This window comes from Physeter macrocephalus, chromosome 3, assembly GCF_002837175.3.
Source record: "Physeter macrocephalus isolate SW-GA chromosome 3, ASM283717v5, whole genome shotgun sequence".
NCBI lineage: Eukaryota > Metazoa > Chordata > Mammalia > Artiodactyla > Physeteridae > Physeter > Physeter macrocephalus.
This window is the reverse complement of record NC_041216.1, coordinates 12,879,648-12,903,467: the sequence shown is the minus strand read 5'-3', so window position 1 is coordinate 12,903,467 and position 23,820 is coordinate 12,879,648. Positions and strand designations below refer to the sequence as shown.

Below are 23,820 nucleotides of genomic sequence, written 5' to 3'. Positions count from 1 at the left end.
TTTTTTTTTTTTTTAAGGAGCCCCAGTTTATCTATCACTCAGCTTCAACAGTTATTACCCCTGTAGCTTTCTTGAGTCATTTATTCCCCTCCATATTTTTCCCCGATAGTATTTTAAAGCAAGTCATATAATTTCACCCATAAAAACTAAAGTATCTACCAGGATACAGACTTTAAGAACACAATACAACTATCACACCTAATAAAATTAACACTAATTCTTTAATATCTGATGATTCTTTTAATGGTTATTTGATCATAATAGAATTTCAGGTTTGGGAGGACTTTATAGTCTAAATCTCATGCAATGCTTGATTCTCCTTTATAGCATTGTTACATAATCATCATAACATTATAAGCAGCTAATTATTGTGTGTCTGTTATTATGTGCCAGATACTATGCTAGGCACTTTATGTATAATATCATATTTAACCTTTATAATCACCCTTTGCATTAGACCAGCTCTTTTCTTTCTTTTTTTAAAAAAAATAAATTTATTTATTTATGGCTGTGTTTGGTCTTCGATGCTGCATGCCGGCTTTCTCTAGTTGCCACGAGCGGGGGCTACTCTTCGTTGTGGTGCACGGGCTTCTCATTGCAGTGGCTTCTCTTTTTGTGGAGCACGGGCTCTAGGCGCATGGGCTTCAGCAGTTGTGGCTCGCGGGCTCTAGAGCGCAGGCTCAGTGGTTGTGGTGCACGGGCTTAGTTGCTCTGTGGCATGTGGCCCGTGTTCCCTGCATTGGCAGGCGGATTCTTAACCACTGCACCACCAGGGAAGTCCCAGGCCAGCTTTTTTCATATGGTATTGTTTTACAGACTGCCGGCAGTCTCCAAGATTCTTTTTTTTTTTTTTTGCGTATTTATTTTTACCAGGGCTCAAACCCGTGTCCCCTGCATTGACAGGCGGATTCTTAACCACTGCGCCACCAGGGAAGCCCAGTCTCCAAGATTCTTTTAAGGGGTCCATAACGTCAAAATTATTTTCATAATAATACTAAGATATTATTTGCCCATTTCACTGTGTTGAAATGGTGGAGCACAAATCAAAGCAATGGCACCAAACTGTACTACTAGTCATTATATGCTTCACCAACATTCACTTTTATTTTTTATTTATTTAAATTTTCCATTTTAGCCCTTTTTAAAAATTGGCTTTATTTATTTATTTATTTTTCTTATTTTTGGCTGCATTGGGTCTTCATTGCTGCACACGGGTTTCTCTAGTTGCGGCGAGTGGGGGTTACTCTTTGTTACTGTGTGCGGGCTTCTCATTGCGGTGGCTTCTCCTGTTGCAGAGCACGGGCTTCTAGGCATGAGGGCTTCAGTAGTTGCAGCATACGGGCTCAGTAGTTGTGGCTCGTGGGCTCAGTAGTTGTGGCTCGTGGGCTCTAGAGTGCAGGCTCAGTAGTTTGGGCACACGGGGTTAGTTGCTTCACGGCATGTGGGATCTTCCCGGACCAGGCCATGAACCCATGTCCCCTGCATTGGCAGGCAGCTTCTTAACCACTGTGCCACCATGGAAGTCCCACACTTTTACTTTTTAACTTGCAGTTAAAAATTAAAAAATAAGGACTTCCCTGGTGGCGCAGTGGTTGAGAGTCCGCTTGGCGATGCAGGGGACACGGGTTCGTGCCCTGGTCCGGGAAGATCCCGCATGCTGCGGAGCAGCTGGGCCCGTGAGCCATGGCTGCTGAGCCTGCGCGTCCAGAGCCTGTGCTCCGCAATGGGAGAGGCCACAACAGTGAGAGGCCCGCGTACCTCAAAACAAACTAAAAAAATAAAATAAAATATTTTTAAACCTGCCAGTTCACTTAAAAATTTTCATGATGAAGCAGTAAAGAGTACTGATTTTATTAAATCTGAAATACATCCTGTTTAATATTCTTTGTGATTTAACGGGAAGTACACAGAAAGCACTTCTGCTGCATACTGATGTACTCGTCTTGAAGAAAAGCACATGTGTAATTGTTTTGAGTTCTCAGCTGCATTAGCCAGTTTTTTAATGCAACACCTTTTTTACTTGAAAAAGTGACTGTGATTATTCATACTTGGTTATTTAGCATACATTTCCTCAAAACTGAAATGAACCAGTCCTTTAAGGATTGGTAAATGACTGATAGTATTTGTTGCTAATGACAAAATTCAAGCTTTCAAATGAAAATTAGAATTTTGGAAAATTTGTATTTGCCATCATGATCTTGACAGGTTCCAAATACATGACTTTTCTGATGAAGTTGGTGATTATTTTAATGAATGTGATTCTTTTCTTTTAATATTGTACAATGAAATGTGTTAACATTTGGAAAACTTGCATTACTCAGCCAACCAGTATTTTTCAGATATGAAATGCATGATGTTACAAAATCATGCATCTGTATAAAAGGCCCATTCAAAATGCAAGATAGACCAATAGATTTTAATGTAATATGGTACAAAAAGTTCACTGATATGTTTTCAGATTTCACATTGCAACTAACGTGTACGAAACTGCCATTGTTTTGGTGTAGTATCAAAGAAGAATTTTTTTTTTTTAATATATGATCCATTTTTTAAAAAATTATTTATTATCAAAGAAGAATTTTTTTTTTTTAATATATGATCCATTTTTAAAAAAATTATTTATTTATTTATTTATTTTTGGCTGTGTTGGGTCTTCGTTTCTGTGCGTGAGCTTTCTGTAGTTGCGGCGAGCGGGGCCCACTCTTCATCGTGGTGCGCAGGCCTCTCACTGTCGCGGCCTCTCTTGTTGCGGAGCACAAGCTCCAGATGCGCAGGCTCAGTAGTTGTGGCTCACGGGCCCAGTTGCTCCGTGGCATGTGGGATCTTCTCAGACCAGGGCTCGAACCCGTGTCCCCTGCATTGGCAGGCAGATTCTCAACCACTGTGCCACCAGGGAAGCCCAAGAAGAATATTTTTAATCTTCAATTCTTCCTTTTCCAACTATATATCTGTGTGAGATCAGGTTTCTTCATATATTACAACCATACAAAATATTGCAACAGATTGAATACAGAAGCAGGTAGGAAAATCTGTCTTCTAAGCTGCACATTAAAAAAAATTTGTAAATATGTAAAGCAATGTCACTCCTTAACTACATTTGGGGAAAATACTGTTATTTTTCACACAAAAAATTTTTCATGTTAAAATATGAGTCGTTTATTGTTATTCAGTAAGTCCCCTACATACAAACGAGTTCTGTTCAGAGAGCGTATTCGTAAGTCCAATTTGTTCGTAAGTCCAACAAAGTTAGCCTAGGTACCCAACTAACACAATCGGCTATATACTGTTGCTTTTACGCTTGCTTCTGGACACGCTGGGCTTGAAATAAAGACACTGTACTGCTGTACTCTACAGTACTGTACAAAGTATACAAAAGCACAACCACTTGTAGAGAATTGCAAGCACGTGACAATGTATGCCAGACACGTGAACTAACTTATGTGATTGGACATGCAAACTCACATTCAAATCTTTGAAAGTTCACAACTTGAAGTTTCATAAGTAGGGGACTTACTGTTCTTTAAAGATTTAATCAATAGTTTTCAATTTTATTAGTTTTTATTTCTAATATAGTAAATATTGATAGAAATAACTCACATTAAAAAAACTCTTTAGAGTCCTCAGTAATTATTGAGAGTGAAGGGATCCTGAGGTCAAAAAGTTTGAGAACCCCTGAGTTAGGCAATAAAACAAAAACCTGGGCTGTGGAGTCCTCCTGTCTTGCTTTGAATTCAGACTCCATTCCTTATTAGCTTTATGACTCAGTAAGTTATTTAAACTCTCTAAGTTTCAGTTTTTTCATCTGAAAAATAAGGGTGATGACGTGAATTTTGTGATTGTTAAATTAGAAATTCATGTAAAGTGCTTTGCACAACGATTCTTATTCCATTTTACAAGTAATGAATGTGAGTCTGGGTTTAGAGAACTGCTCTTTGCAACAAACTGAGTTTAAACCCAAATAGGTGAAACGATCTCAGAGGACAGGTGGGTATGGTCCACTTGATGTTCTGTGAGGTATACAGATAGAAATTGAGCAATAATCGATCTCCATGATTAGAAAATTTAGAGGTCTGTCATCTTGGAATTTACTTGCTCCTTTTTGGAAAGATTGGCAATCCTCACAAACAGAAAGCAAAATTGAAATTTTAATTATGTCCAACAACATGACATTTTAACCAGTCCAAAGAGACTTCTGCTTAGGCAGAAGCATTTACTATGCATTGGAAAATACAAGTAAATACTACCCTGCTCCTCAGATAAATAGAAGACAGCCTACATACATGGAATTCTTAGTAGTGGCCCTTTGCCTAGACAGAGACGGTGAAGCTATAATTAACACTAAATTTACAGTAGCAAATCAAGCTTTAAAACGAATTGTCCTCCATTTATGGGGACTAAGATGGTATGTAAAGTTGTCAATTGTCCCCCACTTAGTTATTTGAAACCACAGTCCTTAATTAGAAGATGCAACAACATTATTAAAAGGCTGTCACAACCCCGCCAGATGAAAACTGCTGACCACAAGCATGTAGACCCCAAATCGGCTGAAACCAGAAGATGGGTGATGCTTGAAACTTCACCTTGATGCCAACCAGTCAGAGAATTGTCCATGAGCTGATCATGCACCCTGTAGCCCCCTCCCTCACACTGCCTTTAAAACCTTTGTCTCCTAACCAGCAACTTGGAGATGGTTTTAGGACGTTAATCCACCATCTTCCCAGGTTGCTGGCCTACTGAATAAAGCAACTTTTCCCATCAAAAAAAAAAAAAAAAAGGTTGTCACATACATAACATTGGAACTCACTGAATGGCTCTATATCCTGACTCCACTTGCTCAAAATAAATACAGGGAAATTTTGTTACAACTTCTCTTTTTGTGTGTGTGTGTGGTACGTGGGCCTCTCACTGTTGTGGCCTTTCCCGTTGCGGAGCACAGGCTCCGGACGCGCAGGCTCAGCGGCCATGGCTCATGGGCCCAGCCGCTCCACGGCATGTGGGATCTTCCCGGACCGGGGCACGAACCTGTGTCCCCCGCATCGGCAGGCGGACTCTCAACCACTGCGCCACCATGGAAGCCCTAACTTCTCTTTTTAATGAGCAAAAGTTAACCAGTGCCAAAGCTCCCTGGTTAGGTACTTCTGTAAGCTGCAGTAGTTTCAAGTAGTAAATTATTAGGTGGTACTGAATAAATTCAGGACAGTACTCCTAATGGTTTAGAGCTGTCTAATCTCTTCCCAGATAGTTTGTTACTACTTTCAAGAGTCTTCAGACATTTAGGAAAAACCATAGTCTTTAAAATGTTAAATTGAAAATAATGTAAGTTTAATTTGTGATTTAAATTTGTAAAATATATGTTTGTATTTATGCACAGGTATCTGTGGTCGGTGGGATTATGGGAGATTTTCTTCTTTTTTTTTTTATGCTCTTAAAGATATTTTCCAAATTTTATACAATGAGTGAATGATTTTTATAATCAGAAAAAGCTTCCTGAAACAATTGTGTTCTAAAGCCGTTAGGTGGGATAGAGCAAGATAGTCATCCATGCTGAGAGGCAGCCTGGCTGGGGATATTGGGGCCTAAGCAGGGTGAGGAGAATGTTCATTGTGGGGGGCCAGCCTGGCAGGAGAAGTCAGAGCTCAAATAGGAGGAAAAGGGAGTCGTGTGGACACGTGGTTGTGGTTATCACAGGCAGAGCAGAGTGAGAAGGGCATCAATGTGAGGGTAAGGCCTGCAGAGGGCATCCCTATGGGATGGTACCTGATACAGGTGTTGAAGCCTGAGCTGGGTGAAGAAGATGTCTATGAAAGGGGTAGCCTAACACCAGGAGTCAGAACCTGAGTGAGGTAAGGAGGACATGTGTGGGGAGCAGCCTAGCATGGGGAATTCAGAGTCTAAGCCAGTGAAGAGGGCACCCACGTGGAGGAGGGGTCAGTGGCAGCAAAGAGAGATTGGTTATGTACAGGGGGTTGATCAAATGAGTCAATGTATTGTATTAAGGATAATGGGAGTCAGGTTTCTGACTGTCAGTAAAGGGAGATAGAAATTAGAGTGAGAGAAATTAGAATGAACCCTGTGGTATTGCATTAAAACTGGAGGTTTCAATGTAAACTCATTGTTTCCAGTAGATAGATGGATGGATAGGTAGATGTTAGATAGATAGATAAGTAGATAGATAGAGATGTAAATAGGTATACACACACACACACACACACACACACACACGCACGCATACTCACATACTCTAATTAGAAGATGCAACAACATTATTAAAAGGCTGTCACAACCCCGCCAGATGAAAACTGCTGACCACAAGCATGTAGACCCCAAATCGGCTGAAACCAGAAGATGGGTGATGCTTGAAACTTCACCTTGATGCCAACCAGTCAGAGAATTGTCCATGAGCTGATCATGCACCCTGTAGCCCCCTCCCTCACACTGCCTTTAAAACCTTTGTCTCCTAACCAGCAACTTGGAGATGGTTTTAGGACGTTAATCCACCATCTTCCCAGGTTGCTGGCCTACTGAATAAAGCAACTTTTCCCATCAAAAAAAAAAAAAAAAAGGTTGTCACATACATAACATTGGAACTCACTGAATGGCTCTATATCCTGACTCCACTTGCTCAAAATAAATACAGGGAAATTTTGTTACAACTTCTCTTTTTGTGTGTGTGTGTGGTACGTGGGCCTCTCACTGTTGTGGCCTTTCCCGTTGCGGAGCACAGGCTCCGGACGCGCAGGCTCAGCGGCCATGGCTCATGGGCCCAGCCGCTCCACGGCATGTGGGATCTTCCCGGACCGGGGCACGAACCTGTGTCCCCCGCATCGGCAGGCGGACTCTCAACCACTGCGCCACCATGGAAGCCCTAACTTCTCTTTTTAATGAGCAAAAGTTAACCAGTGCCAAAGCTCCCTGGTTAGGTACTTCTGTAAGCTGCAGTAGTTTCAAGTAGTAAATTATTAGGTGGTACTGAATAAATTCAGGACAGTACTCCTAATGGTTTAGAGCTGTCTAATCTCTTCCCAGATAGTTTGTTACTACTTTCAAGAGTCTTCAGACATTTAGGAAAAACCATAGTCTTTAAAATGTTAAATTGAAAATAATGTAAGTTTAATTTGTGATTTAAATTTGTAAAATATATGTTTGTATTTATGCACAGGTATCTGTGGTCGGTGGGATTATGGGAGATTTTCTTCTTTTTTTTTTTATGCTCTTAAAGATATTTTCCAAATTTTATACAATGAGTGAATAATTTTTATAATCAGAAGAAGCTTCCTGAAACAATTGTGTTCTAAAGCCGTTAGGTGGGATAGAGCAAGATAGTCATCCATGCTGAGAGGCAGCCTGGCTGGGGATATTGGGGCCTAAGCAGGGTGAGGAGAATGTTCATTGTGGGGGGCCAGCCTGGCAGGAGAAGTCAGAGCTCAAATAGGAGGAAAAGGGAGTCGTGTGGACACGTGGTTGTGGTTATCACAGGCAGAGCAGAGTGAGAAGGGCATCAATGTGAGGGTAAGGCCTGCAGAGGGCATCCCTATGGGATGGTACCTGATACAGGTGTTGAAGCCTGAGCTGGGTGAAGAAGATGTCTATGAAAGGGGTAGCCTAACACCAGGAGTCAGAACCTGAGTGAGGTAAGGAGGACATGTGTGGGGAGCAGCCTAGCATGGGGAATTCAGAGTCTAAGCCAGTGAAGAGGGCACCCACGTGGAGGAGGGGTCAGTGGCAGCAAAGAGAGATTGGTTATGTACAGGGGGTTGATCAAATGAGTCAATGTATTGTATTAAGGATAATGGGAGTCAGGTTTCTGACTGTCAGTAAAGGGAGATAGAAATTAGAGTGAGAGAAATTAGAATGAACCCTGTGGTATTGCATTAAAACTGGAGGTTTCAATGTAAACTCATTGTTTCCAGTAGATAGATGGATGGATAGGTAGATGTTAGATAGATAGATAAGTAGATAGATAGAGATGTAAATAGGTATACACACACACACACACACACACACACACACACACGCATACTCACATACTCTGACTCTACGTTGTGCCAGAAGGAGGTGCTCAAAAAATGATGGGAAATGGTCAGAGGGACACAGAATCCAGCTTAGAAAGGCTCCCAGTAACCAAATCTCGGACGATTTAAGCACTAAAATAAATAAGGAAAATAACTGATTATATTACATTGAATAAGCTGAGAATCCCTGAGTCCAGACTGATATAAATGAGTGAATAGATTAAAAGTTTGACAAGGAATAGACTATTTCCAAATACATTCCCACAGAATATTTATTAATTACAAAGAGGTAAAGAGGAATTTCGTGGAAGAGAAGCCCGGCAGACATCACTGATCAAAACGAACATCTCCTGGAAGAGACAAATTGAAATCATGTTCCCCTGATAGGATGCAGTGAGAACACAGGGTCACTTCTGTGATATTTCTGTGAAAGATGCATAACTTATAGGGTCAATTTATGGAGAAACATCAGACAGGCCCAAATTGAGGGGCATTCTATAGAATAACTGGCCTATAATCTTTAGAAGTTCAAGATTAGGAAAGTCAAAGAAAGGCTAAGAAACTTTTCCAGACTGAAGAGGATGAAAGAGAGATGAACTAAATGAAACTCCATGAGGCTAAACTGGATTCTTCTGCCATACAGAACATTTTGGAAATAACTGGGTAAACTTGAATGGAGTCTGAGGATTAGATGGCAGTAATGTATTACTGTTTATTTCCTTGTTTTCAGAGTCCTGTGGAGGTTATGTAGGAGAATGTCCTAGTTTGTAGGAATTACACACCAGGGTACTTGGGAGTGATTGGTCATCAGGTTGACAATTTGCTCTCAAATGGTTCAGGAAAAATTGTTTGTATTGTAGGTAACTTTTAAGTGTGTTTCAAAATTTTTTTAGTTATATAAAAAAATGTTAAATGCAAAGCATCAGCCAAACCTCAAATATAAATATTATTTTCAATTAACAAGGAAAGTCATAGTTTTAAAGATCTCTTCTTACCACCTGTCCTTAATACAATTTTAAAGCATGCTTACTTATTAGGAAATCATTTAACTACATAGTTTGAAATTTAAATCTGTATTCAAATTGATTGACCCCGTTAATGTCCCTTAGGGTTGGAGGAGTATGGGGAAGATTTCATCATGATTGCTTCATTTAATGTCTTAAAACTTGTCTTCAAATTCAAGTGATTAAAATTATTTCTCTTTTATGAGTTGCTTCTGATGTACCACTGTACCAGAAACCTAAGGGTGCAATAGTAATAAACATTTATATTTTACAAAGCAGTTTCACAAGCATTATCTCATTTTATCCTACTAGTCACATTCATTCATTCAGCAAAGATTAAAAAAAAATCATTGCCTATACTAGTCTCAGGAAGTAGGTATTATTATGCTTCTTACTTTATAGTTAGGAGATTGAGGTCACCACTCTTTTTTTTTTTTTAACATCTTTTTTGGAGTATAATTGCTTTACAATGGTGTGTTAGTTTCTGCTTTACGAAAAGTGAATCAGTTATACATATACATATGTTCCCATATCTCTTCCCTCTTTATATGTGTTAGCATATGGTATTTGTTTTTCTCTTTCTGACTTACTTCATTCTGTATGACAGACTCTAGGTCCATCCACTTCACTACAAATAACTCAGTTTCATTTTTTTATGGCTGAATAATATTCCATTGTATTTATGTGCCATATCCTGCCATATCTTCTTTATCCATTCATCTGTTGATGGACACTTAGGTTGCTTCCATGTCCTGGCTATTGTAAATAGAGCTGCAATGAACATTTTGGTACATGACTCTTTTTGAATTATGGTTTTCTAAGGGTATATGCCCAGTAGTGGGATTGCTGGGTCGTATGGTAGTCCTATTTGTAGTTTTTTAAAGAATCTCCATACTGTTCTCCATAGTGGCTGTATCAATTTACATTCCCACCAACAGTGCAAGAGTGTTCCCTTTTCTCCACATCCTCTCCAGCATTTATTGTTTCTAGATTTTTTAATCGTGGCCATTCTGACTGGTGTGAGATGAGAGGTCACCACTCTTAAGTGCAGGAGCCAGGATTCCAGCTGCAGTGATGTGACTTGGGTCCTGGCTGCTGCCTTAAACTGAGTCATAACTTGCCTATGACCATGTAATCCCTCCACGCTTGTTTCTTCGTCAGCAAAGTGAAAGTGTTGGACTCTATAATCTTCAAGCTCCGTTCCAGCTTCGAATCCTAAAATTCAAGCCATCAATAATACGAACACTAACAACAACAAAGACAAAAAAACCAAAAACCCATAAAATGGGTGTAACCTGAACTAGAAAAGTATATAATTTGTATGAGGGAAAAAAAAAACTACAAAAATTTCCTGAGATGTTTTTAATGACTTGAATATACAGACTTGCATATGTGTTTATTTTCCCATTCTCCTTTTTTGTGTTCAATTTCAGAGTCATTAATAAAGAGCATTCAGGTATGATGGTTTAGTGCTTGTGGAAGGAAGTTTTTATTCTGAGATGCTGAGTCATTAACAAATCTGCAGTTTCTTTCCTGAGATTTTTTTTTATGGGGGGGGTGTTATTCCAGGGAACCCTTTGTTCTTTTTAATGAGGATAAAGACAGATGGGGTTGGAAGAGACTTTCTCTTGTTAAGTGAATAGGTCACTGCTGCTTTTTATAGCTGGAGGCTGGCAGTCTTATGGGAAATAGGCATTTACATGGTTTTTCTTTGGGGGTATAGCTGCTTTATTGTTACTATGAAGTTCTGTTTGATTGGTCTGAATTGCACAGCACTAGGAGTAATATTTTTTTCTTCAAAGCTCAGCATAACAGCTCATGAGCACTTTTCAAAAGAGAAGAAAGTTATAAAGGAGAAGGAAAGACTGTCACAGTGAGTGTTTAGACAGTGAGGCTGATTGTTTTCAAACAAATTTAATTCATTATATGCCTAGTAATGAAGACATCTTAATAACAGAGAAAGCAGCCCCATTATCTACATGCCTCTATTAACCAATTTATTTTGTTTAGGTCAGTGGGCAGGACACCATCTGTTACCAGAAATTTTCTTTTCATCAAGCCTGCCCCCCTTAAGAATCCCCATTTAGGCAACTTCAGCTGCCCTCCTGTTTAATTTCCATATTAACTCAATTCAGGGATAGGGAGAGAAAAAGGCAGTTAAGAGGATATTGTAAGTTGTACCATGCCCTCAGAGGATTTAATTTGGTCACCTCCTTGGCAAGATAAATTAGTGGGAGGAGTTTATGTGTGTGGAAGAAAAGGGCTAAGGAGAGGGAGGGGAAGAACTGATGGTGGATGAGGTTGCTTTAAAGAAATTTAGAAGGTTTTATTTTTTTTACTTTTTTTTCTGATAGCTTTTTGGTGACTTTTTGTTTCTCCAAGGTCTCTTTTTCCAAGGCATATTTCAATTATTTAGACACAGGTAGTGATAAGAGTCCTTTTCCATACATAATAGTCTACTTTTAGGACTATGAAATATATCTACATACATATTGGTATGTATATATGTTTATATAAAGTACAAGTAATATACAAATGTTATTATTGTAAATGTTGACACTGTGACACTGAAAGTCTTTTTGTTTTTCTTCTATCAAAGGTCCATGACTCCAGCTCAGGCTGACCTGGAATTTCTTGAGAATGCCAAAAAGTTGTCTATGTATGGTGTTGACCTTCATAAAGCAAAGGTAATGGTAACTTTGGCCTTTATTGATATGCATGTATCAGACCTGTGTCATATAATATTTCTTACCAACCTTTATCTGGGCATTACAAAATGTTCAGAGGAGATAGTAATTCTTGTTGGAATTTTAAGTCTATCAGTTGAACCAGTCAAGTGTATTAAGTGTATCAATTGAATTGCCCTTTTACAATTCCACCATCAGAATGAAGTTTCACACCTAAGCAACCATAAGGATCAAAAGATATAGCACCGAGAGCAAAAGAAATGATAATTTCCTAAAATGCAGATACATTTGAAAATATAGAGTGACAGTGAGGCATGTTTCACAGACAACATCACATATATCAGAATCACCCGGGGTGTTTATTAAATATGCAGATTCCTGAGCTCCTCCCAGATTTACTGAATTACTTTGGAGGAGAGGCTAAGTCTCCAGATTTAATGAATATCCCAAATGATCCTCTTTCATGCTTGAATCTGAGAATCATTGGCGTAAGGTAGTGGTTCTCAAAGTGTGGTCTTTGAATCAGCATTTAGCATCGTCTAGGAACTTGTTAGAAATGCTCATGTCAGGTCCCATCCCAGTCTCACTGAATCAGAAACTATGTGGGTGGAGCCCAGCAGTCTGTTTTAACAAGCTCTCCAGGTGATTCTAATGCACCCGGGAGGAACCACAGGGGCTCATTTGAGAACCACTGGGTTAGGGACTTGGAAACTTGAAGCTTTCATCCTAGTTCTACCTAATACAACCTAACACAATGAATACTTAAGGGATGTCGCTTGACTTCTCTCATCTTCAGCTACTGAAATGGCTGGGGAGGTTGAGGAGTTTGTGAGAGAAAGAAAGGGCTCAAGGGATGATCTGAGGTTCATTTAGAGAAATTTAACTAGGATGCATGATGGGGAATCAAAACCATGTCCAGTGAGAAACAGGCAAAGGAATAGGGATACTTAACCTACAGAAGGGAAAGTTTAGGAAAGATATAATGTCAATCTTCATGGATTTCAAGGATTAACTTGTGAAGTAAAGATTTTACTATGGCTCCAAGATATAACACTAGAGCCGGTAAAATGAAAACTGCAGGGAAATACATTTCAGCCCAGTTGGACAAATTGTCTCACAGAGCTATTTCAAAGATGGGATGGGCTACCTCAGAAGGGATTGTGTTGTCTATCACTGGAGATATTCCAGGTTAGGCAGAATAATCACTTTGTAGGAATTTAGAAAAGGACATTCAAACATTTGGTGGGTGATTGGACTAAAATGACCTTTCAGGCTTCTCCCAACCTGAATATCTGTACCTGAAGTTTCTTCCTTATTTACATTCTAATAACTAATAAAATTTCATTGCATGTCAGTGAGTTTTCTTAAGATGTTGCTCTGGATTGTTTTGGGCTGGGTACTGTTAACTTCTGTGAATCTCAGAAGTAGATGGTAGGAAGATCAGATCAGGTCCAGAACTGAAATTGTTAGGTGTTGCTTCTCAATTTCTGCTGGAAGCTGGTGTCAATTCAGTAATTATCAGGATTACATGAGGAGTCAGGCAGCATATTTCTACAGCAAATGTTGTAAAGCAAATTGTTTCTCTAAAACATATAGTTAAAAAGAGAGATGTAGTTGTACCCACAGCCTTTAGAAACTTAAGGGGACATCTTCTGGGAAATTCTGTTATGTAGTCATCGAATTGAAGCTGAATATAATTTCTTCTTCTCTCTATTGTGCTTGTACATAACACACGTAGGCACTAATATGTTTCTTTATACTCATTTTGGGAAAAGGAGCAGTCTAGAAGCATATAACTCCGGTTTTTTATTACTGATCTAAATAAATGGTTATCTTAGAGATTAACTCAGGTGAAATTTATTTTCCTTGAATTACAGACATAGATGATTAATATTATATAGTTAATTAAAATTGTTTCTTTAATAAAGAGGCGTGCAAATATGGCTTTATTGGTAACTTATTGTTCCTTTTTGACCTGAGGATAATATTTATAACTTACTATACTTAAAAAAAACTTACTATACTTAACATCAGTAATTATAAAAATCTGAGTTCTCTCATACTGAGTTTATAAGGAATAGAGTCAACTCCTATACTTATCATGGTTTTTGGAGGGATGACCACTTTATCATAGAAAAACAAGAATTATAGTTGTGCATGTATATTTGGTAGTGTACACAGCCCTGTGCCCTGGCCTCCAGGAAGTCCTGTGGTCTGCTGACTTAAACATACATGTATAGGACATGCAGCTACCATAGCTACCATAGTAATTATTTGCTGACTATGATAATGATAGGTTTGAGTACTTCGGAACTGGGAGACCAAAATGCCTGCCCTAGGATTTTCATATACAGACAGGCATGGTAAAAATAAATTAGTGTCTCTTTTTGAATTATTAAGGGAAGCCTTTTTGGAGGCTGCAGAGGCTCAGTTTTATGAGAGGAGTGTTGTGAAGGTAGATGAGGTGCAAGCCTAGTGACATTTCACAGTGGCTTTGAGGGGTGGTGATGGTGGCTGTATTACTCCTCACAGCAGTCGATTCCTTCAGTGGGTAAGATGTGTGTATGTCCATGTTTCTTGGACAAAAGAAAAGCAGATGTTCCCTCAGTCACTAATAAAGAACGAAATAATTGATAGTAATGGTTGAAGGTTTAAGCTTAGTGTATGTTGTTACTAAAATACCTTGAAATTTCCTAATTTATCAACCTACATGAATCAAGATTTTTATAAATCTGAAGCAAAGAATTTACTAATATTTGCCATAATAAGTTATGATTAATAATGTGGGCAGGTAACAAAGTGTAAACACTTACTGAGCATGTTGTCAATAACAGTGTTTGGAGTGATACAGCAATGATTTAGATACAGTTTCCACTCTCAAGGAATGAATTTTAATTTTTTTCTAGTTGTTTTCCTCATTATAAAGGTGATATATTAATAATACATTTATATGTGTATATATATATATATATATATAATCCATATGTAATTGTATGTGCCTAGAAAATAGGATAATCCTGGAAATTATCAAATCAGTACTGGTTACTGTTAAAGAATGTGGGAGGAGGAGGGTAGATTTTTTTTAAATTTTACACATTTCTGTATTGTTTGAATTTCTTACATACATGTGTTAGTTTTTTCATATTTGAATGCTTTTTAAAAGATAGTACATGTTTATTGTAATTGGAAAGTATAGAAAACGGAAATGAAAAATTGTTCATAATTGTACCACCTAAAGAATGCCATTATTAACATTTTGGTGTATTCATCTTTCTTCTATGTATATTTTTTATATTCTTGGAATCAAATTATGTATGTAATTTTACCCTGCTTTATTTTGCTTAATGTTACAACATAATTATTTTCCCATTTATCTCCCAAATTCTATTTAACTGTTTTAATGACCACATTGTATTTCACTATATGGATGAACAATAATTTAACCCTAATGCTTGGATACTTAGGTTATATCCAGTTTTTCGCTCTTATAACATTCTGAACATTATCACGTATAAAGCTTTTTCTGTGATTTGAATTATTTCCTTAGAACAGATTATAGAAATAGAATTACTGAGTCTGATTTGGACATTTTAAAGATATTTGTGGTAGGTAATAACATTGATTTTTAAATGTAGTATAGTAACAACATTTTTACATAGACCAAATAGTCCCATGGGTTATGGTTGTTAGGTTAAACTTTTATTTTTCATTGTATTCTTTGTAACTGTATTTGGTTGTTGATATCTTCAGATTGTCTAATAATAGTCGACTATGTTGAGCACTTTGCTCAAGACTGAAACGCAAACGCTTTTTTTCCTCAGGACTTGGAGGGAGTGGATATCATCCTAGGTGTCTGCTCTAGTGGCCTTCTGGTTTACAAAGATAAGCTGAGAATTAACCGCTTTCCTTGGCCCAAAGTGCTGAAGATTTCTTACAAACGTAGCAGCTTTTTCATTAAGATTCGGCCTGGAGAGGTACAGAATTCGTGTTTCCCTTTCCTCCTGAATCAAACACAGACCATGTCTAAAACATCTCTTCATACCTGTTTTCCTTGTTATGTCATCTATGAGGTCTCTCTATAGCTAACTATTTAGGTGCTGATATTTTGTTTCCTAATCAGTCCCGTGATGCTTCTTCTCTTCCTTCCTATTTGTTTTCTGGACAGTTCTCTTCATGTAGGTAAATGTACCATGGCCAAAAGTGAAATTTGGATTAATAAACTTGTTCCTTGTTTACTCCAGGTAAAAGCTTGATGGAAAATAATTTTAAATTAAGTAGCATGACATTTTTAAATTGTGGGGTTAAATTACTTATGTTTTGTACCATCAGTCCCTCACCTTATATAATTATTTGTATATGTAGGTTCTAGTAGTTACTGGGAATGTGTCCTAGGGTCAAGTTCTAGATTTTTAGTAGAGTTGGATGTTCAACTTTGTACCAGATAACTCAGTTACTAGTTGGTGGTCAATTTTCAGAATATACTAATGCTGGCCAAATTTAACTTTTATTATAAAGAGCCATCATGGTATAGCAGAAAATTGTTCAAGTAGGAATTAAATTAAAAAAAAAAAGTTCTAGTGCCTACTCTGCCACCTACTAAGTAATCAGACCCTGGATAAATCTAAAGTGTTCCTTACCATTCAAGGAGGATAATACCTGCTCTGTCAAGGTTGATTTGAAGATCAAATGAGATGACAGAGGTAAAAGCTCTGAACAGGAAAGCATCGTACTAATGTAAAGAGGCTTTTTTGTGTATATATCACCATCTGCTGGTGAAAAATGGCTCATTATTTGAACATGGAAATACTGAATGTGCAGCCTTAAAATTTCGGATAAGGATTATCATTGAAGCATTTATTTATACCATAGTTATTTACCTGTGCCTAGCAAAAGTCAAAGAGTTTCAAATCCAAGAGTCATTCAGTTAACAAATATTTATTGATGGCTTTCCTTGTGTTAGATACTATTCTAGGGGCTAGGAACAGTAAATATCAATAGAAGAGTCCATCCCTCAACAATCTTTTTTTTTTTTAACATCTTTATTGGAGTATAATTGCTTTACAATGGTGTGTTAGCTTCTGCTTTATAACAAAGTGAATCAGCTATGTCCATGCCACTCTCTCACTTCGTCCCAGCTTCCCCTTCCCCTTCCCTGTGTCCTCAAGTCCATTCCTCAACAATCTTACATTTTAATGTGGGAAGGCAAAAAAAAAAAAAAATATATATATATATATGATAATGGGAAGTCCTTGGTTTCTTTAAATGTTAACTATATAATATATACTAAAAATGCAAAATTCTTACTTAAGAAAGCAATAAAGAACAACAGTAGGATTTTGAGAAGTGTAGTATAGTATTGTGACTACAACAGATGATTCGGAAGTAGCGTGGTGTAGTGGCAACCATGAAATTCTGGTTCTGCCACTTAATAGCTGTGAGACTAAGCAGGTGACTTCTCTGATCTCAGTTTCTTCATGTGTAAAAATATAGATGATACTGTCTGATCATAGTGTTATTGGCAATAATAGGCACTAGAAGTAAATGTCAGTGTCCTTTCCATCTTATAAAGTATGCTTAAGGCAGAAAAAAAGAGGCAAGAGACTAGCAGGACAGTGTTTCCAGTAGCCCTGGCAGGATGTGGTTTACTTCATTCAAAGAAGTATCTATATAAACTAATGATCAATCAAAGAAAAAAAAAGGCAGTTAATAATTCAATAATCTGGTTTGAGCCACAATCTTTAGTTCCTATTACTAAAAATGATTGCATAATAATATTAGTTGATTGGAGGAATCATCTGCTATCCTATTCCCTGATTATTGAGTAGTCTAGTATCCTAAATGCAGACAGTAACTAAGGAAGAGCAGTGTCTGGACAATCAAAATGTGACTTAATTGTGTCTCAGAATAATATACAGTGTATATGTGTGTGTGTGTGTGTGTGTGTGTTTCTGAACAAAATAAGATGTGTAAATGATATAAGATGCATTCCCTGGCTTACTTGCTGTGGAAAAAAACCACTCTCAGTGAGTAAATTTCTTTTGGTAAGTAGGAAAAAATTTCAAATGATATTTTATGTCCTTAGACTAGTAACTTTCTTTTTATTCACAATGATCTCTTCTGCAGCACCATATTTCTCTGGTCCTGTATCACTGTAGTTGAATAATACTTTATGTTCCATGTTTATTTGTGTATTTATAGCAAGAACAGTATGAAAGTACCATCGGATTCAAACTTCCCAGTTACCGAGCAGCTAAGAAATTATGGAAAGTCTGTGTAGAGCATCACACATTTTTCAGGTATTGTTCTCACTTAAGTATTTTTCAAGGATAAATTATTTATGCATGTTTCTATTTTAAACCTGCTATTGAAATTTCCTTCTTTGCATGGCTGGCTGTCTTTTATTTAGCTCAGGTGAGATCATCTTAAGCAAGATAAAATGAGTCTAGTTCTCCTCCTTTGGGTTGAAAAACACTGTCTTAACATTCCCAGAGCACCTTTCTGTGTATGGTAGAAGGAGGAGGGAAATGAGAAATAAGAACCTGTGTTTACTAGAGGCTCTGTGATTGCCCTAACTGGAGCTAAAACCAGTCCTGTCAGGAAGAGGTACCCTGACTTACCTCCACATGGAATTTCTCTAAAAATTGCTTAACTACCTTCTGTGGGGCCCTTATACTAGAAGGTTAAAGATGTGAAGCTGATCGTTATCTTGGTTCTAATCAACCCCAGAAAGGGAGCACAGAGAACCATCTTTGAAGCACAGTTGTATCAGATAAACAGAAGACAGAAGAAAGTTTCATCTCCTTTGCTTTTCAAGAGGACATATAATTAACCCCTTGTGTTCATTTACCAAGCATTTTCTGTGTGCTTACCCTTTGTAGAGGCACTGTACTAGGCATTGGGAATATATCACTAGATAGTTTTCTAGTCCCTGTTCTGATGGAACATAAAATCTAGCAGACAAATAATTACTTCTGTTGAAAGGAGAGCCAGCTAGTTGTCAGTTTGCCTTTTTTAAGAAAATATCTTTATTATAGAAAATTGCATGTATAGCACAATGAAGAAAATAATATAATGAACTCCTCTGGTTCCAAACTCCACCTTCAACAATGATTACCCCAAGGTCAATCTTGCTTCATCTATATCCCCACTCGCTCCTTCCTACTACTTCTCAGATTATTTTGAAGCAAATCCCAGACTTTATGCCATGTCGTTCATAAATAAACTTGACTCTTTATTAATGACTCTCAAGAGAGAGAACCACGATAACTTTTTCTTCTATTTGTAATTTCATATCATACTTAGCACTAAAGAACACTGGACAGAAAGACAAGTCAGGGAAAATAACATTTCAATTCTCATTTCAAATAAAACATGAGGCTACACCTTATATTTGATTAAAGAATCTTAATGGCATTAAGATATTTCTTTATGTTTTCATCATCTTCTTTAAAACCAAGAAAACAGTTTTAAAAGAGGGTGAGGAAGAATAAAAAGAGTTCTTTTTCCTTTTTCTTTTAATTGAAGTATAGTTGATTTACAATGTTGTGTTTGTTTCAGGTGTACACCAAAGTGATTCAGTTATACATATATATTTTTTCAGATTCTTTTCCCTTATAAGTGATTACAAAATATTGAGTATAGTTCCCTGTGCTATATAATAGGTCCTTGTTGGTTATCTGTTTTGTATATAGTAGTGTGTATATGTTAATCTCAAACTCCTAATTTTCCCCTCCCGCCCAAAAAAGAGTTATTTTGAATGTTTAATATCTATGGTACAGGTTTCAGCTGCAGCCAATGCATTTACTTGTAGGATAGCATATTTAAATCCGTTGCATCAAAATAAGAGGATAGATTTACATGTAATTCTTGATTACATAAAAGAAAGCATTTGCTGAATTAAACTACCCCAAAGAGAAAAAAATACTCTTTTTGGTAGTATTTGATGTAGCAATTTATGCATTTATTCAGCAAATATTTATTGAATGCCAGATTCATGCCAGGCACTATGCCAGAAGTGAAAACACAAAATGAATAAGTCATAGTCTTTATTTTTTACCCAAAGAGAGCTCACAGTCTCGTAGTGGAGACCAGCACATAAAAAGATTGTTTCAATTCAGTGTAGTAAATGCCATGACAAAAGAGAGCACAGGGTACTGCTTAGAAAGAAGATGGGGTTCCTAACTGAGTTGAAAATACACCAAATATCCTATTAAATAGGATTTAATAGGCATTGAATACCAGGCATTGGGTTTGGAGTGCATCTGACAAAATTATTATTCTAGGAGAGGGGAAAAAGAGCTCTGGGCTTGAATTCCTTGACTTCCCAACTTCTTAACAGCTATGACCTTAAGCAAGTAACCTTTTTTGAGGTTCAGTTTCTTTTATCTATAAAATAATGAAAATATTACAGGGGTATAGTGAAAGTAGTACAGTGCTATAAAAGCATTTTGAAAACCATAAGACCCTACCTATAGAGATATAAGATTATATCATTAATATAAGCCACAAATAAATTATACATGTTGCTTTGAGAAATGACAGAATTAAAATAATGATTGCTTGATTGGAAATTTGTCTTAGTAACTATAAGGAAGCTGTTAGAATTGTGAAACTTTTTAATACTTGATTTTGTCTTTAATCTCACAACCTCATTAGAGTGAGATGATATATATAATATATGATTATCATGTTTTCTCCCCCCAGACTGACATCTGCAGACACCATTCCTAAAAGCAAATTTCTTGCCCTGGGATCCAAATTTCGATACAGTGGCCGAACTCAGGCTCAGACCAGGCAAGCTAGTGCTCTGATTGACAGGCCTGCCCCACACTTTGAGCGTACAGCAAGCAAACGGGCATCCCGAAGCCTTGATGGAGGTTTGTATTGAATATTAATGATTTCTTGTTATCCTAACTCTTTAGAGAGAGATAAAGGAAGAATGGTTATCAGATGTGATCGGGCACATTCAAACTGAGTACAGTTATCTATAAGAGAATCAAATTAAAGAATCTCAGTGATAAAATGAAATGGATCTCACTAATTGTCGAATTTAGTGGAATCATCTTAAGAAAAGGAGAACAGAGGTTCAGAGAGAGTCGTAACTAGATCAAGGTCCCACTGCTGGGAAGTGGTGAATTGAACACCACTAGAATTGGAATTAGAATTCAGAATCTGTACCACAGGGTGAAACCTAATGTAGTATACTGAACTAAACCCCTCTTGAACATTTTTAAATAGTTATTTTTCAAGTAGAAAAGAGGGAAGGGGTCTGCCTCACTAGCGCAATCACTGAAAAAGTTTAGATCATTTGTCATGTGTCAATTATAGACCAAAAAAACAATCCTATTACTGGAGTGTCCAAATTTTGTTTAAATAAAAGAGGGAGGAAATAAATAAGTTTCATAATTGTATATACTGACAAAGATCTGTTTTTCTAAGTTTAGTCTCAAGGATTTGAGAGCATTAGCATTACTGAAATGAAGTAATAAGCCACATTCAGTTCTTTTTTTTTTTTTTGGCCCTGCCATGTGGCTTGCAGGATCTTAGTTCCCCTACCCAGGATTGAAGCCGGGCCCCGGCAGTGAAAGCACCGAGTCCTAACCACTGGATCACCAGGGGGTTCCCAAGCCATATTCAGTTCTTTATGCAGCTAGAAAGAGGTGGCAAATAAATAAAAGTTCAGAAGGCAGTAACCAAAATAGAGTATTGCTGATTGCAGCTCTATGCTATCTATTGTAAAAGCAAGGTGCATGTTACCTTAGTTAACAGGTTTCGGTTCTGGAATCGGACCTGGTTCCAATCTCAACCACTGCATTTATAATCTATCTTCTTGGGCGAGTTACTTACTCTATCTGTGTCTCAGTTTTCTCATTCATAAAATGGGTATGATGATAATATAATATTACCTCAAAGAATTTTCATGAGAAAATAAATGAGATGACATGCTTGGCACAATGGCTGGCACTTAATGTGACCCCAAAATATTAGCTGTCATTAAAATATTGTTAATATTCTGGCCGCAGCATTGTTATTTTGTTTTGTATCATCCAGAACTATGCTGCCGTATTCTGGTTTGTTGCATTATGGGAGCATATATCAGAAATACCTAGCTCACTTTAAAGGAATCAGGAATGGGTCAGCCACACTTGGAAAAGAAATCACCTAAGCGGTAGAACTTTCGTGCTTCCATACCATGAGTCATGCTTCCTTCTTTCTGACATTTCTCTACAAGGCAGATTTTAGGCTTTGTTTATTTACTCTTCATCACAACACTAGGAATTAAGCTCAGAGATTAAATAACTTTTCTTAAGATATGATAGCTGGTGGTTTGGAGTATAGGTTGGTTTAACTCGAAAACCCATGTTCTACCAGATACTTACTTACTTACTGCTTTGTTCAACAATTTATTTTAAACTTCTGTGTGTCAGGTATTGTTCTAGTTATTGGGGATACAGCTGTGAACATACAGACATGGTTCTGCCCTCATGGGGCTTACATTCTATGGGTAGAAACAGAAACAAAACGAAACAAGTTCAGATAGTGATAGGTGCTATAAAGAAAATAAAACAGTAATGGGATGGAGAGTGTCTGTGGATGGGGAGATTGGGGAGCTGTTTCAAATTGAGTGGTCCACTCTAAATTTAGAAGGTTCCTCTGAGAAGCTTCATTTGAACTGAAACCTGAATTATGAGAAGGAGTCAGCCATCCCCAAATCTGGGGGGATAAACATTCTTGAAGAGGGAGTAGCAAGTACAAAGACCTGTAGGTAGATGTGAGCTTGGCATGTGTCTAGATCAGTGCTGTCCCATAGAACTTGGGCATGCTGATGAAAATCTTCTATTTTGTGATGTCCAGTTTGGTAGCTAGTAGCCACGTGTGGCCATATGAACTTGAAATGTGACTGTGAAACTGAGGAACTCAATTTTAACTAAACCTAAATAGTCACACGTGGCTAGTACAAAGATCTACTCCACTACAGGGGTAGTAAAGCAGAATCTTGGTGAAGTCTGTTGCAGGATCTGGGTGAGAGATGACAACAGCTTGGACTTGAGTATTGGCGTTAAAAGACAGTGAAAACAGGTCAGGGATACAATTCAGAAGTAGGGCTGACAGAATTACTGGTAAATTAAGTGTTGGAGATGGTAAGGAAAAGAAAATCAACGTTTATTCCTAGGCTTGATCATTTACTACAATGGGAAAGTCTGAGAGAGGAGCAGAGTTTGGGGATTTAGGAAATCAAGACTTCTCTTTTGGACATGTTAAGTTTGAGGTATGATCACTCAATCCTCATATGTGCCATATTCATATAACAACCTCAGGCATCTCTTTCTTGTCCGGTAAATCACCCTACCTCCAGTTTATCTTAGTTTTGGGGAGTTATTATTCTTATTATTTTATCCCCATTTTTCAGTGAGAAAACTAAGGCTGGAAAGTTTAAGCAACCTGTTCAAGATCTCACAGCTAGTAAGTTCCAAAGCTTGACCAAAAACTCATGTCTGTCTGATACCATATGGCTTCTTCCACTAAATGAAATTTCATTGTTATATAGATACTATGCCTGATGTATGTTTTCTTTCAAATAGCAAAAATAACCAACAATTCAAGGGTTAGTGAGCTTTGGTACTTTGAACAAATTAGAAAGCTTTACTTTTTTTTTTTTTACATTTTATTTATTTATTTTTTAACATCTTTATTGGAGTATAACTGCTTTACAATGGTGTGTTAGTTTCTGCTTTATAACAAAGTGAATCAGCTATACATATACATATATCCCCATATCTCCTCCCTCTTGCGTCTCCATCCCACCCTCCCTATCGCACACCTCTAGGTGGTCACAAAGCACCAAGCTGATATCCCTGTGCTATGTGGCTGCTTCCCACTAGCTATCTGTTTTACATTTGGTAGTGTATATATGTCCATGCCACTCTCTCACTTCCTCCCAGCTTACCCTTAGCCTTCCCCGTGTCCTCAAGTCCATTCTTTATGTCTCTGTCTTTATTACTGTCCTGCCCCTATGTTCTTCAGAACCATTTTTTTTTTAGATACCATATATATGTGTTAGCATACGGTATTTGTTTTTCTCTTCCTGACTTACTTCACTCTGTATGACAGACTCTA

General features: G+C 37.5%; 1 protein-coding gene across 25 annotated transcripts in view; it reads left to right on the top strand.

Moving 5' to 3' along the window:
- The window catches only part of EPB41 (erythrocyte membrane protein band 4.1), a 206,431-nt gene that overhangs the window by 109,463 nt on the left and 73,148 nt on the right, over window positions 1-23,820 (top strand). For all 25 annotated transcript variants that reach the window (XM_055083316.1, XM_055083286.1, XM_055083300.1 and 22 more), the window contains 4 exons: window positions 11,616-11,703; window positions 15,525-15,677; window positions 17,902-17,999; window positions 20,407-20,579. In XM_055083316.1, the coding sequence (XP_054939291.1) occupies window positions 11,616-11,703; window positions 15,525-15,677; window positions 17,902-17,999; window positions 20,407-20,579 (512 nt within the window). The remainder of the gene's footprint in view (window positions 1-11,615; window positions 11,704-15,524; window positions 15,678-17,901; window positions 18,000-20,406; window positions 20,580-23,820) is intronic.